This window comes from Brassica napus, chromosome C1 (assembly GCF_020379485.1).
Source record: "Brassica napus cultivar Da-Ae chromosome C1, Da-Ae, whole genome shotgun sequence".
In the NCBI taxonomy this organism is placed as follows: Eukaryota; Viridiplantae; Streptophyta; class Magnoliopsida; order Brassicales; family Brassicaceae; genus Brassica; species Brassica napus.
Window position 1 is genome coordinate 2,737,878 of NC_063444.1, and position 13,829 is coordinate 2,751,706.

The window sequence follows — 13,829 nt, forward strand, 5'->3', positions numbered from 1 at the left end:
ATAAACACCAAATCACATCAACTAGTTTTGGTTCTCTCTACCATCGTTCACTTTATTTTCTTCAAGTGACATAGTGAAATCTTCATTAAAATCTAAAAATCAAAAAAATAAAACTGAAAAGAAAAAAAACCTAACTTTTTTGTCAGTATATAACTTTTTAATTAGAAATTTAGAATATAAAACATAATCTAAAAACATAATTAAAAATTAAAAAAGAAGTAAAAATTATTTATTGGTTCAACCAGTGGTTCAACCGGTATCGGGTTCCGGGTTCTACTGGGTTTTTGTGGGTTTCTAAATATTGGGTTTTTCACAAAACCCAAACCAGACTTTTTCTGGGTTGCCGGGTTTACCGATTCAACCGCGGGTCCGGGTCGGGTTTCAAAACACTGCAATTACCTGTAACTAACTCTCCTTTATATGTAAGTGTATCAATGATGAATAAGATAACGAAGTCTTACGACATCTTTCATTATTGAGAGAATTTGCGGGATATTCATAAGGGCCAACAAAGTGAAGAATATAGCCATGCTACAGTGTGGACCCACAGAAAAGATTGGTTTGGTCCAAAATTGCTGAAAAGAACCCCACAAACGCGTGTGTGTGTGCAAACAGACGAAAAAACTGAAATCTCCCTATTCGCGCGTGTGCGTGATAATGACTATCCAAAATGAAAACTGTCATACTATACTACATACTATATAGTATAGTCGCACAAGAGAGTTAACTAATTACGAGATTGAGTTTCATCTATTACATGGCTATACTAAACATGATTATGACATAATGTAGTGGACATGAAGAATATATAAATAGTGAACAAGAAGATAGTACATAAAATGTTGATACAAATAACCAACTGACGGGACACAGCTGGTGTACAAATATGACTGAAAAAATATGGGATCCCATTAGCATAATTTGTCTTTAGTTGCGACTCAGCCAACTGTCCATGTTGAGCATCTGAAAGAGCTAATTTTATGATCTCTATCCATCCTAAATTGAAGTAATTGTTGATTATTTTCCGTCCGCCTGGTTGGTTCGTAACTAGCCAACTGCCCATGCTAAGCATCTGTGATTATAAAATAAAATAGAAGAGAAGAAGATGAGATGATGAGTGGCGACGGTTTTGGAGGACAAAACAATGTAACTGATCAAGTAGTGAACAAAAAAAATTAGGAGGCAGAGAAAGAGATACAGTTTGTAAAAGAAAAGAAAGAGAAGTGTATCATACTATACTATAATTTAAATATAGTATGGAACATATGAAGCGAGATACTGTTCATCTTCCCCAATCCAATCGTCGCATTATTCTTCATATTCTTAAAGATATTGATTCACATATTTACCTCACTGTCAATGAAATTGTTGCTTGGCCCCATAATTCTAGTCAATCATACTGGATTTACTGAAATTTAATAGTCCAAAAAATAGAGTTTCGTAACTTTGAAACTTATGATGTGTCCCTTATGCTATAAAATCATCTTGGAATTACCTTAGATTGCTTGACTTGTGCTCTGCAATCGCTCACGCCGCTTTGAAAATGGAAGATCCTTTGTAACCCTAAATTTGAAAGATCCTTTGTAACTCTAACTTTGAAGAGCCAATTGATGTCGCTCTGAACAATCATTATTCGCCGAGTCAACCATTTTTCCTTCTCACGCACAATCGTTCTATTCACCTAGATTTTCTGTTTCGCATGCGAGAGGTTCGTAAGTAAACACACTTTTCAACTGCCAGATTAAAAAACGACTTTCAACCTTTCACGTGCAGATAAAGGATATTGTTGGAATATTTCATAAAATTATACAAAATATCGTAACATATAAGTTGTAATGGTTATATAGTTAATTCTTTTTTTTGCTATGTACATGTCGCCTAATTCCCCTTAATTATTATTAGTATGTAAGAAAAGTATTAGCCACGTGTCGTGCGTGTAGCGAACACATCTGTGTGAGACAGAGGGTCACCACTGGGTTATTATCTTCTTCGACTCTCTCTAAAGCATCATGTGACTGTTACAAAACTTTAATGTTATAGTGTTAATGGCAGATCCTTTGATGGTCCTTTCTCTTCAACCTCCTCCGTTTCTCATCTTCTCTTCTTCTCTTAACCGTAGATGGGGTTTGTCTCGCAGTGGGATTAGATTCTCTGTTCCTGAGTTCAGATTGTCTTCTCAACTACAATTGTCTAATTCTACTTCACCTTCACAGTCTTCTTCTTCTTCTACTGCTCCGGAGAAGCTTGATCTCGTGTCTAGCACTCGTAAGCTGTCTTTCCTCTTCTTCCTTTGTTCTTTCCTTCTCTCAGGACTCAGTCTAGTGTCTTTGAGACTGTTTTGTTTATAAACTTTGGTTCTTTTGAAGTGTCTGAAGCCTCAACTGCTAGATTATCAAACATATGGTTTCAAAACATCTGAGGATGATTTTTGAAATTTTATAATGTATTTATAATTATACTTGTTTGGATCTGTAGAGCTAAAGGATGGAAGCCATGTCTTCAGATTCGGAGATGCAAGTGAAGTTGAAAGGTATCTTGAGAGTGAAGAAAAAGCGAGATGCTTAGAGTTAGAGAAGAAGCAAAGTGCTAAGATAGGAGAAGAAGGAGTGAAAGATGGACATGCATTGGCCGATCTAGGTCCTGTTTCTGAACTGGAGTCTCCCAAGGAAAAATCTGTTGTGAAGAAAAAACCGGTGAAGTCTAGTACTGAAATAGTTTCTGAGAAAGAGGAAGGAGCTGCTGCTCCTGCCAGACTCAGCAGTGTGATCAAAATTAAGGATCGTAAAAGGGTTCGTTCTCCTGTTAAGAAAAAGAAAGAAACGCCGATTCCAGTGGATGTTTTAGGGAGTGAAGATGAAGTTGAAGCTAAAGTTGCTAACTCTATAGTTAGTGTAGCAGAAGCTATTCCTACTAGCTCTACTGAAGAAAAAACCAGTGAGGATGTAGAGCCACTTTCTTCTGAAGTTATGGGGAAAGTCTCAGTGAATGAAATAAGAGACTGTGAGACAAATGGTTACAATCAAATCACTGAGAGTCGAGTGGAGGAGCAAGCAGGACCAGGATCATCTACTACACAACATGACTCACAGTTGAATGATCTCAAGGAAGTTATTAAGGTTTCTACCGTTGAACTTGATGAGAATTTGGAAGAGATGGAAGACCTGATGAAGACTTTCGAAGCTGAGGAAAATCTTGTCGTTGAACCAACAGCTACAGTTGAACTTGATGTGTCTCCTGATGAACTAGTTGTTGTGTCTCCTGATGAAAATCTTGTCGTTGAACCTACAGCTACAGTTGAACTTGATGCGTCTCCTGATGAACTAGTCGTTGTGTCTCCTGAGGAAAATCTTGTCGTTGAACCTACAGCTACAGTTGAACTTGATGCGTCTCCTGATGAACTAGTCGTTGTGCCTCCTGAGGAAAAGCTTGTCGTTGAACCAACAGCTACAGTTGCTGTGACTCCTGATGAACTGGCTGCTGTGTCTCCTGATGAACTAGTTTCAACTTCCGAAGCAACAAAACACAGCGTTGAGGAGACTGCTGAAACGCCTGTAATTGATACGTCTGAAGTGGTGAGTTCTAATTCTAAATCATTAAGCAGTTTTAACAGTTATAGAAGGAAAAAGACGTCAGAGAGCGTTTTTGCAACGACCACTCTAATTAGTTTTCAATTTTTCATTCTTATTAAGGCAAATGAAGGAGAAAATGTGTCTTCAACCATAGAAGATGAAGTAGCTGTGATTGACAGTAAAAATGATAATGGTAGCATATCTAAAACTGTCAATGACACAAATGACGAAGATCTCCAACTTCCTGCACCTGAAACAGCTAGTCGTCAACTCATTGAAGTGGCTTTAGACAGGTTAGTAAGTGATATATTTTTACTCTTGTGTTTATGAATGCTTAATGTACTATACTATTTGTCTTGCATTGATCAATATTTAATCTACATATTCATTCCTGGGTGGTAAGAATCATATGTTTTTGATGTGCTTGGATCTTTGACATCTAACACAGGGAAGAGACTGTGTCCAAAGCATTTTATTTGGAATCTGGTTTTGCTTCATTCCAAAACCCCAATAAGGTACCTGTGATTCCTTCTGTTTGCAGTTCACTTGTTTTCAACATGCACAAGTAGTAACTTTACTATCACCTTCTGCATCTCACTAATTCATCACAATCTCCTTTCAAAAATCTTACAGTTTTGGATAACTTGTGAATATGACTTGACCCTATGGCATATTAATATTATTGTTAGCACATCATAATAAAGAAACAATAGCTCTAGTTTTTAAATTCTTACATAATATGGTTAGTAATGTAAAAGTAATGATGTCCAGGCATTGACAGGTCGGGAAGATGCTTATTTTATCTCTGACAACAACTGGCTAGGTATTGCAGACGGAGTCTCTCAATGGTCTTTTGAAGGTACGTTTAAAGTTTTCTTCACTTATTGGTTTCCAAAATACTCACTTGTAGCTGTTTCTTATCGACTGTATGTGTGCTTGGTTCATCTTTCAGGAATCAGTGAGGGGGAGTATGCTCAAGAACTTATGAGCAACTGTCAGAAGATTATCTCTGCTGAAACTGCAGAGATATGTGATGATCCAGTTCATGTTCTTCATAGAAGTGTTAATGAGACTAAGTCCTCTGGATCATCCACAGCCTTGATTGCTCATCTTAGCAATAATGTGAGACTTGGTTACATTGGCACTCTTTCTGGGTAATTATAACAGTGTGTCAAGACTAGATTGAGTATGTGATCATGTAAACTTACTTTGTAGGAACTCCAAATTGCCAATATTGGAGACTCAGGATTCATGGTTGTCAGGAACAGAACAGTATTGCAGAAGTCGTCTCCAATATTTCATCATTTTTGTTTTCCCTTGCACATCACACGAGGCGATGATGTCCTTAAACTTGCAGAGGTACGAGTTGCTTATTGCTTTCCAAGTAACAGACATACACTCTTGAATAGTTTACTCCAAACCAAGAATATATGCGGTCTTGTTTCACACAAACTACAGGTTTACCATGTGAATCTGGAAGTTGGTGATGTTGTCATTACAGCAACTGATGGGCTCTTTGACAATTTGTATGAGAAAGAGATTGTTTCAATAGTTTGCAGGTTACTGGAACAGGGTTTGGAACCTCAGGTGCTCAATGTCTCAACTAACCCATTATTACATCAATGGTTGTTGAATTGTGTTGATTAATATATATATATATATATTTTGTTGTAGCAGAGAATAGCAGAGTTGGTGGCTGCAAAGGCACAAGAGGTGGGAAGATCAGAGACGGAGAGAACGCCATTTGCAGACGCAGCTAAAGAAGAAGGACATGATGGATACAGAGGTGGTAAACTTGATGCAGTTACTGTCATCGTTTCACTTGTAAAAACTGTCTCTATCTAAAGTATATGCATCTTCCTCTCCCACTGTAAATAAAGAGAGATATTATAATACACACCATCTTGTTGGTTTCTCTATTCTTTAATTGAAAACGATGTACAATCATGTAAAAACTGATTACAACTAAGAGGTGGAACAGAACATGATCCAGTGAACATAGCTGGTTGTTTCATGCTAACTGGGCCGGGATTTTGAACCGAACCGGACCCGCTAAAACCGAAATTCGGTTAGTTTGGTTCGATTTGGTAGGTTTTCTAAAGAAAATTGTTTTTTTTTTGGTTACGCAATCGGTAACTTTGGTTTTCTTCTTTAAAAAAAAAATACACCCAAGATTCAAACCGAACTAACTAAATTTTAAACGCAATTAACTGCAGTAGAATTCTTCGATACGGTTGGGCGCCGGCGGCTTACTGTCCTCCGAACCACGCAAAATTTATCAAAAAACTTTTAACAAAATTAAACTAAAATTTAATCAAAATCAAAAATTTCATTAAGATTCCAAAAATCGAACTAACCGAATACCGATTTTTATTAATTTCGGATAGACTTGGGTAAGTTTTACATTGAACTGAATTAACCAAAAACCAAACTACACCGAATAACCGGATCTAACCGACCGGTTCCAGTGCTAAAATAGACTGACCAATCTCAAGCGCAACAAACATTGGGCCGGGTCCAGATGGTGAAGCCCTAAAACCAACACTTAACTCTCTCTCTCTCTCTCATCTCTCTCTCTCAGCACTTTCAGACAAGACAGAAAGATGAAGTCTTTACTGAGAAACGCCACAACCTTAAACCCTAACACCAAACTAACAACAACAAAGCTCCTCCCTTTAATCCACCAAACCCTCACCAGACCCTTCTCCCAATCCACCACCATCCCAACAAAGCAAGACCGAGTCCGCGACCACGGCTACGACAACTACATGGAAGTCGAGAAAAAAATCCGCAAAGTCGTCAAGTTCCACTCCCTCATCCTCTCTCAGCCCCAACACACCATCCCAATCTCTCTCCTCGACACCTTAGCTCGCCGCTTAGGCCTCGGATTCAAGCAGCACGAGCCCGGAGCTTTCCTCCTCAAGTTCCCTCACGTCTTCGAAGTCTACGAGCACCCTGTCCAGAGAATCCTCTACTGTAGATTAACAAGAAAGGCTCTTGATCAGATCCGTGATGAGCAAGAAGCTGTCCTCTCTCAGATACCAGACGCTGTCACTAGATTAAGGAAGCTAGTTATGATGTCCAACACTGGTCGGATCCGTTTAGAACACGTTAGGATAGCTAGAACCGAGTTTGGTCTCCCTGAGGATTTCGAGTACTCTGTGATTCTGAAACATCCTGAGTTCTTTAGACTTATTGATGGAGAGGAGACTAGAGATAAGTATATAGAGATTGTTGATAGAGAAGAGAGTTTATCTCGTTGCGCTATAGAGAGAGTTAGAGAGTTAGAGTATAGAACTAAAGGAATAGACGCAGAGGATGTTAGATTCTCCTTCCTCGTGAACTTCCCTCCCGGTTTCAAGATTGGTAAGTACTTCCGCATCGCTGTCTGGAAATGGCAGAGGCTTCCTTACTGGTCTCCCTACGAGGACATCTCCAACTACGACTTGAGATCCTTGGAGGCGCAGAAGAGGCTGGAGAAGAGAGCTGTCGCGTGCATCCACGAGCTGTTGTCCTTGACCGTGGAGAAGAAGATAACTCTCGAGAGGATAGCTCACTTCAGGAACGTGATGTGTTTGCCTAAGAGGCTGAAGGAGTTTCTTCTCCAGCATCAGGGGATATTCTATATATCGACTCGTGGGAACTACGGGAAGCTTCATACGGTGTTTTTAAGAGAGGCGTATAAGAGAGGGGAGCTTGTGGAGCCGAACGAGGTTTATTTGGCTAGGAGGAAGTTGGCTGAGCTTGTGCTTATGAGTCCTAGGAAGGCTAAGGTTGATGGTGAGCTTGTTAGGTACAGGAACGGATTTGATGATGATGATGATGAAGATGATAGTGAATGAGATTGTGGCAAGCTCACTCGTTGTTCTTGTGTTGATTTGAATTGAAGAAAGATGCCAAACAAGATTTGATTACTTGATCCGCAAGATATACTTTGGGCTATTATCTTTCTCATCAGCAGAATATTCTTTAACTCAGATTCATAAAAACAACCTGGAATACTTGTTCCTTGAGTCCTATGGTTTAAGCTAAGAATCTCCTCTTACCTTACCTGTCTACTTATCCCAAGTCAAGAAAAAAATATTCTTTCTTTGCTTATTTATGCAAAAAAGTCCTTTTAGGAATTCAATATAAAGACAAATTTTCTTGTAATAAATATCTTCAAATGTCTTTGGTCTCTGTCGTTTTCCATCTTCATCATCAGCATCACGTGATTGGCTAATACAAAACTTATTCTATCTTTTTTTTATTTTATTTCACCTTCACTAACCGTGAAGAATGGTGAAAATGAATGTTCGTTTGATGATGATTCTGTTGATGGTGATGTCTCTGGCTCTGGGGTTTTCGTCGGCAGTTGACTTTAGATGGAGGAAAGGTGGGGGGTTCTCTGGTAGATTCACCAGAGGAGCTGGCGGCTCTTCAGTTGTGTTCCCAGTTCATGGAAACGTCTATCCTCTTGGGTAAGTCACGGTCTCTCATTTCAGAAACGTTTTTGTTCTTTTTTCTAATTGCCTTTGGTTTTGGATTCAGGTATTATAATGTTACTATCAACATAGGACAACCACCGAGACCTTACTATCTTGATCTTGACACTGGTAGTGATCTCACTTGGCTCCAATGTGATGCTCCTTGTGTTCGTTGCTTGGAGGTATTGTAATAATTTCATCTTCACTGCTTTTGTTTCTTTATAATGATCCTATGTCGTAACTGAAACTGAACGGATCTTGTTTTTGGTGGTTTCAGGCACCTCATCCACTGTATCAGCCTAGCAACGATCTAATCCCTTGCAGTGATCCATTATGCAAGGCGATGCATATGAACGGTAACCATAGATACGAGGCTCAAGAGCAATGTGACTATGAGGTTGAGTATGCTGATGGAGGGTCTTCTCTCGGTGTACTCGTTAGAGACGTCTTCTCATTGAACTATACAGAAGGTCTCCGTCTCACTCCTCGTCTAGCTCTCGGGTATATTATAAATCTTTGGACCGACAGTTTTTTTATTTAGTTCAAGGAGTTAGTTAGTTTCTCCCTCATTGGAGTTTTTTGTTTGTTTGTAACAGATGTGGATACGATCAAATCCCAGGGGCTTCAAGTAATCATCCTCTAGATGGAGTGTTGGGGCTTGGTAGGGGGAAAGTAAGCATTTTATCACAGCTTCATAGCCAAGGTCATGTCAAGAATGTTATCGGTCATTGCCTAAGCAGCCTAGGAGGTGGGATTCTGTTTTTTGGAGACGATCTTTATGATTCTTCAAGGGTCTCTTGGACACCTATGTCCCGTGAAAACTCGTAATTTTACCTCTTCTCTTTGTTAAATATTTGCTCTCTTCTTGCTGTAATAGTATTTGTTTTCTCTCTCAGAAAACACTACTCTCCTGCGATGGGAGGAGAGCTTCTATTCGGGGGAAGAACAACTGGGTTGAAGAATCTGTTGACGATATTTGATAGTGGCAGTTCTTACACTTATTTTAACTCCAAGGCGTACCAGGCAGTCACATACGTGGTAAGGAACTTGTAAAAACACCTTAGAATGTAAAGAGAGAAAACACTCAAATGATTATTGTTTCTTCTGTTGGTAGTTGAAAAGAGAGCTAAGCGGGAAACCGTTGAAAGAATCAAGGGATGATCACACGCTGCCTCTGTGTTGGCAAGGACGTAGACCGTTCATGAGCATAGAAGAAGTGAAGAAGTACTTCAAGCCTCTAGCTTTAAGCTTCAAAACCGGGTGGAGGTCAAAAACTCTGTTTGAAATACCCCCAGAAGCTTATCTCATCATCTCTGTGAGCAAACTCTTCTCTTGTAGTCTCTGACTGTTCTTAAGTACAATGCTAAAAGTATTGGATGAAATGTTGCAGAGGAAGGGAAATGTATGTTTAGGAATCTTGAATGGGACAGAGATAGGTCTCCAGAACATGAACCTCATTGGCGGTAAAGTCCTCATTGGCAATCTCCTGATCTTGTTTTTTCAGGAATAGAAAGAGATACTAACTCTATTTTATTTGGATAGATATATCGATGCAAGATCAGATGATAATCTATGACAATGAGAAACAATCCATTGGGTGGATCCCAGCTGATTGTGATGAACTTGCTTCACTACAGGCTTCTGCTGCTCAAGTGTATGAATACTGAGAAATGATATGCTGCTGCTCAAGCGCATGGATATTGAGAAATGGTATCATTGATAAAGAGATGTAATAGATTGACAACCTTTATTGTTATAGCTGTATACATATTTGCATGTAATAGATAACTTTCCGTATCTGAATCTGAATCGGATGTTGTTCATAATTCATTTTGTGTGTTACAGTTAACCAAAGCTAATATGAACAATTAGCTATGAGCGCATTTATCCGCAGTCGAATTTCGTATTCTGTATAGATCCTATATCTATGAAACTTAAACCAAACCAAAGTATTAATTATATTTAGTATCTAAATAACTAAATATCATAATAATATTATTTATAAATCGAAATATCTGAAAACTTGAATTAACCAAATTTTTACCCTAAATATTTAAAATATCTGAACTAATATTTTTATTCGAATAATCCGAATTCCCTAGACTATATTTGCGAAGTGATTTTGCCATATGTCCTTTCTACAATCAATTTCACAAAACAAATATAAAAATTGATGACATGTCTTATAGTTTAATATGACATGGACAATTGCATTTAATGTTAATTTATATTTTTGGTAAACTTTTTAAAATATGGTAATAACTCATATATTACATTTAATGTCAATTTATATTTTTGGAAATTTTTTTAGAATATGGGAATAACTCATAAATCATCATTAAAATAAATATATTCAAATATGACATTATAAATTTCGAAATATAATTTAATTATATATTTTTAAATTATAAAATTTTATTACTAAAATTTTTAAAAATGTATACAATTTTTTTAGAAAATTATAAAAATTTAATCGTAAAATCATTATTTTCTTATATATCTACAAATTTTATAAATATTGTTTAATTTTAATTTTTGGTAATTATGCAACTTATACAAATTTATTTAATATATTTAATTAAAATAAATAGATAGAAAAATCTATCTAAAATTATAATTTCAAATATATACATGCATATTCTTAAATATAATTTTTATGTTTAATTAAATCAAATTTATATTAAAATATTGATACGAAAAAAAAAATTTACAATATTAATAAAATTTTATTTTAAAATATAATTCATATTTATCTGTTAAAAAAATATTTTAAATATTTTTACTGCACATGGTGCAGGAAGACACCTAGTTACTTAATGTTTAATTCGAAAAATCTGAATTATACGTTATACCATATTATCTGAAATTATCTAAAAACCAGAACCAAACTGAAGCCGAGTGGACGAAATTTTTTTTAGATATTAGTTGGTTCCTAAATTTGATATCCGAATCAAACCAAAAACCGAAATAGCCAAACTGAAGTAGCTATCAAATTCATAAATAACAATGGTTTTTAAATCGCTCAAAGCAAAAAAACCGAAAACCGAAATCGAACCAAATAAAAATGGGACGCTCACGCCAATGAACAATAGATGCCAAATTGGTTTAGACATGTGTGGTTTGTTCGGTTTACCAATTTAATGATTTACTTGAAACCGGTTAAGTAGCTCAAAACTTCAACACTATCTCCGGCGAATTCACTTTGCTCAACTTCTCTCTCTCTAAGCTTCAATGGCTTTCTCATTCTCCTTAACTTCGCCTTCACCAAGCTCGACTCTTTCCTATTCCAACATCCACCAATTCCCAAACCCGTCTTCTTCATTTCCCGTTTCGTTATCTGTCTCGTCACCGAGCAACACCCGCCGCCATCTTCGTCTCTCCATCACCTCCGCGTTGAATCCGCAGACGAAGAAAGCTTCAACGGGTAGTGGTGGGACCAACAAGAAACGGAAGAAGAAGGGGAAAAGTGTCAACCTTGAGGAGAATTGGAAATTGAGAGAAGCAGATGCTGTTCTTGAGGAAGATTATGATAATGATGATGATGGTTCTCTTGCGAACTCTCCTCCTACCATACCTAAGCCACCTGCTGGGTTCGTTATTGATGAGACTGGTAGAGTTCTTATGGCTTCTAAGAAGCGAATCGCCACTGTGGTATGAGTCACTTCTTTCCTTTTTCCCCATAAAGCTTCACTCTTTGGTAGTTGTTGTGTAAGGAAAGGAGAATTTTAAGTGGTTTTTGTTGTTGTGAATGAGACAGGTTGATCCGACAAACAATAGTCCTTTGGATTGTGTAATAAGACGAGTGTTTACGAGTAGTAAAGGAGAGGACTGTATGCTTCTTTGCCCTGTTGATACGTGAGTCAATCTTTTGTTTTTCTTCTCTTTCTCTTATCATGTTGACAAGTTTGTTCTTTCTTACGTGATTGATTCGCTTATTGCTTCAGGCCAGTTCAGATTTTGAAGAGCACAAACATAGATGGATGGTCAGCTGTAAGTTTTCTCCATCAATTTTTTCTCTCATTTCCATTTCTCTTTTGCTTCAGAAGAGATTTACCTTTTGTAGAAAAGTCATTTTCTAGATTTATTTTGCTTTGTTCAGGACCTTTGTTTTGATTGTCCGGATGTTTCTGACATTTTAGGTTAGTGATGAAGAGGTTGAATCTCTTCTTCCTGCTGCTGCTTATGCTCTTGCAAAGATCCATATGCATCTTGTACACAGCGGGTAGGAGGACCCTGCCCTGTTTTCAAGCTTTAGTTTCCTATGTTTCTTTGTGTCTAATACCATCTAATGGGTTTATCACTTGTAAATCAGATTCTGTTACACTGCAAGGGGAGGCTTTTGCTACACTGAAGATAATGTCTTCGATTTTCGCACAGGCAACAACCTCTGTCTTCTGATATTTATGCATGATTAATTTTCCCTAGCATCGGCTCTATATGACCACACTAATCTTGGCTTCATATTTACTATGAATATATGGTATTAATGCTTGAATGTAGTTAATTGTAGAGTTGCGAGATTACAACGGATAATAGGTAGAAAACCTCGGAACTTGCATGGTCCTGTGAACTTGCATCTTTAGTAAAAAGTCTATGGTTATCTCATGTTTGGTTCTTGTTATCTACTTTCTTCTAAGTGAGAGGTGTTTTTACTGGTCTGCTCAGATGCTTGTCTGGTTATTATTGTGTCCTACTTTGCTCAGATGTCATTAAATGTGTAGAAACATCAACTATTTGCAGATGATGGCCAAGATGTTGAAGGTTTGCCAACTGAAGGGGTTGAGATTACATGTTTTCATCTGGTATATACCATTGCTTTCGGCATTTTTCTTATTGATAATTTGAGGTGTCTTTTAGGATGTTGAGATGTCTAAACATGAATTGTGAAATCAGGATGGATCACACTATATGGTCTACACGCCTTCAGATCCACTTCTCTTTGTTGCTGCCAAGGTAAGTTTGTAAACTTTAGTTGCTTTTAAAAACTTTTACCAAGCTGTAGCATTTTTCATGTAAAGAATGTGAAACAAGAGTGATAAAATGTCAACTCCATCTATGCAGGATCCGAATGGGCTGCTGCAAATTGCTGATGATGTAAGTGAACCTCTCTGTTATGTACTTACAGAGTCTTTTGGGTTACTAAAAAGGTGTTGAGCAAAAGCTGCACTACTAGATGTTGACATTCTGTGATCTCAAAAATTGATCCACTTAGACTATTTGATAGGCCTTAGCAAACATAGTGTGACGTTTCTAGTAAAATTAGAGAGCAAAAGGAAACAGGACTAGGTTCTTGGTTACTTTTGGTTCTCTGGTTTTAGAAGGGAGAATTGCTTCTAATCTAACACATGTATGCCAATGGGGTTACAGGAGCTCCTAGACGATCCAGCCGTGATCAGCGCCATAGACGAGGAAACAGAATTCAATGCATTGGTGGTACGTAGATTTAACATTAACAAACATTTTAATTGTTTTAAGAAAAAGAAAGTGATGTGGTAAACTGGTTGTTTTGGGCAGGAGGAAGAGGCGGCTCTTCTGGAATCATTGCTTGGGGAAGAAATTTAAAAGCTTTCATAGAAAGACATACTTACTTAGCTTTCTTTCTTTCTTTTTATGTTCCATATCAATGCTGTTTTCCTGTTTTATCATTTATAAAAAATGTTTTTTCTATTGCAAATCTTTATCTTTGGGAATGGAATGTTAATTGAGTTCCGATCATTTGTATGCAAAAGTAGATGTACAGAGACGTATGGTTCAAACACCAAAGCAGAAAACTCCATTGATTAGCTCTGCCTCA

General features: G+C 37.4%; 4 protein-coding genes across 5 annotated transcripts; all 4 read left to right on the forward strand.

The window, feature by feature from the left end:
* Positions 1–1,996: 1,996 nt before the first annotated feature.
* Positions 1,997–5,583, forward strand: LOC106368725 (probable protein phosphatase 2C 62). Of its 2 annotated transcripts, none has more exons than XM_013808746.3 (9): positions 1,997–2,265; positions 2,476–3,572; positions 3,690–3,862; positions 4,018–4,084; positions 4,341–4,428; positions 4,522–4,691; positions 4,785–4,928; positions 5,028–5,156; positions 5,244–5,583. In XM_013808746.3, the coding sequence occupies exons 1-9, from the start codon at positions 2,046–2,048 to the stop codon at positions 5,412–5,414; spliced, it is 2,259 nt and encodes a 752-aa protein (XP_013664200.2). In that variant the 5' UTR covers positions 1,997–2,045; the 3' UTR covers positions 5,415–5,583. The 2 variants fall into 2 exon arrangements, with proteins under 2 accessions (XP_013664200.2, XP_013664201.2); XM_013808747.3 differs by having other exon boundaries at positions 1,998–2,265; positions 5,247–5,583.
* A 323-nt stretch (positions 5,584–5,906) lies between these two features.
* LOC106368729 (protein ROOT PRIMORDIUM DEFECTIVE 1) lies at positions 5,907–7,748 on the forward strand. Its single transcript, XM_013808749.3, has one exon. It carries the CDS (start codon positions 6,173–6,175, stop codon positions 7,409–7,411), a length of 1,239 nt encoding a protein of 412 aa, XP_013664203.2. The 5' UTR covers positions 5,907–6,172; the 3' UTR covers positions 7,412–7,748.
* On the forward strand, positions 6,187–9,928 carry LOC106368728 (aspartic proteinase Asp1). Its single transcript, XM_013808748.3, has 8 exons — positions 6,187–8,029; positions 8,100–8,217; positions 8,313–8,536; positions 8,632–8,859; positions 8,932–9,073; positions 9,150–9,350; positions 9,426–9,498; positions 9,578–9,928. Exons 1-8 carry the CDS (start codon positions 7,848–7,850, stop codon positions 9,700–9,702), a joined length of 1,293 nt encoding a protein of 430 aa, XP_013664202.2. The 5' UTR covers positions 6,187–7,847; the 3' UTR covers positions 9,703–9,928.
* A 1,281-nt stretch (positions 9,929–11,209) lies between these two features.
* On the forward strand, positions 11,210–13,750 carry LOC106368731. Its single transcript, XM_013808753.3, has 10 exons — positions 11,210–11,686; positions 11,793–11,890; positions 11,980–12,025; positions 12,175–12,257; positions 12,348–12,412; positions 12,776–12,837; positions 12,929–12,988; positions 13,097–13,129; positions 13,403–13,468; positions 13,550–13,750. The coding sequence occupies exons 1-10, from the start codon at positions 11,267–11,269 to the stop codon at positions 13,595–13,597; spliced, it is 981 nt and encodes a 326-aa protein (XP_013664207.1). The 5' UTR covers positions 11,210–11,266; the 3' UTR covers positions 13,598–13,750.
* The last annotated feature ends 79 nt before the right edge of the window (positions 13,751–13,829 follow it).

Excerpts from the sequence above, each read along its gene's own strand:
- LOC106368725 (XM_013808746.3), top strand. The coding sequence starts at position 2,046 with ATGGCAGATCCTTTGATGGTCCTTTCTCTTCAACCTCCTCCGTTTCTC. Across the intron at positions 2,266-2,475 it reads TGATCTCGTGTCTAGCACTC|AGCTAAAGGATGGAAGCCAT; the intron begins GTAAGCTGTCTT and ends TTGGATCTGTAG. Across the intron at positions 3,863-4,017 it reads ATTGAAGTGGCTTTAGACAG|GGAAGAGACTGTGTCCAAAG; the intron begins GTTAGTAAGTGA and ends CATCTAACACAG.
- LOC106368729 (XM_013808749.3), top strand. The coding sequence starts at position 6,173 with ATGAAGTCTTTACTGAGAAACGCCACAACCTTAAACCCTAACACCAAA.
- LOC106368728 (XM_013808748.3), top strand. The coding sequence starts at position 7,848 with ATGGTGAAAATGAATGTTCGTTTGATGATGATTCTGTTGATGGTGATG. Across the intron at positions 9,351-9,425 it reads AAGCTTATCTCATCATCTCT|AGGAAGGGAAATGTATGTTT; the intron begins GTGAGCAAACTC and ends GAAATGTTGCAG. Across the intron at positions 9,499-9,577 it reads GAACATGAACCTCATTGGCG|ATATATCGATGCAAGATCAG; the intron begins GTAAAGTCCTCA and ends TTATTTGGATAG.
- LOC106368731 (XM_013808753.3), top strand. The coding sequence starts at position 11,267 with ATGGCTTTCTCATTCTCCTTAACTTCGCCTTCACCAAGCTCGACTCTT. Across the intron at positions 12,026-12,174 it reads ACATAGATGGATGGTCAGCT|GTTAGTGATGAAGAGGTTGA; the intron begins GTAAGTTTTCTC and ends CTGACATTTTAG. Across the intron at positions 12,989-13,096 it reads TTCTCTTTGTTGCTGCCAAG|GATCCGAATGGGCTGCTGCA; the intron begins GTAAGTTTGTAA and ends CCATCTATGCAG.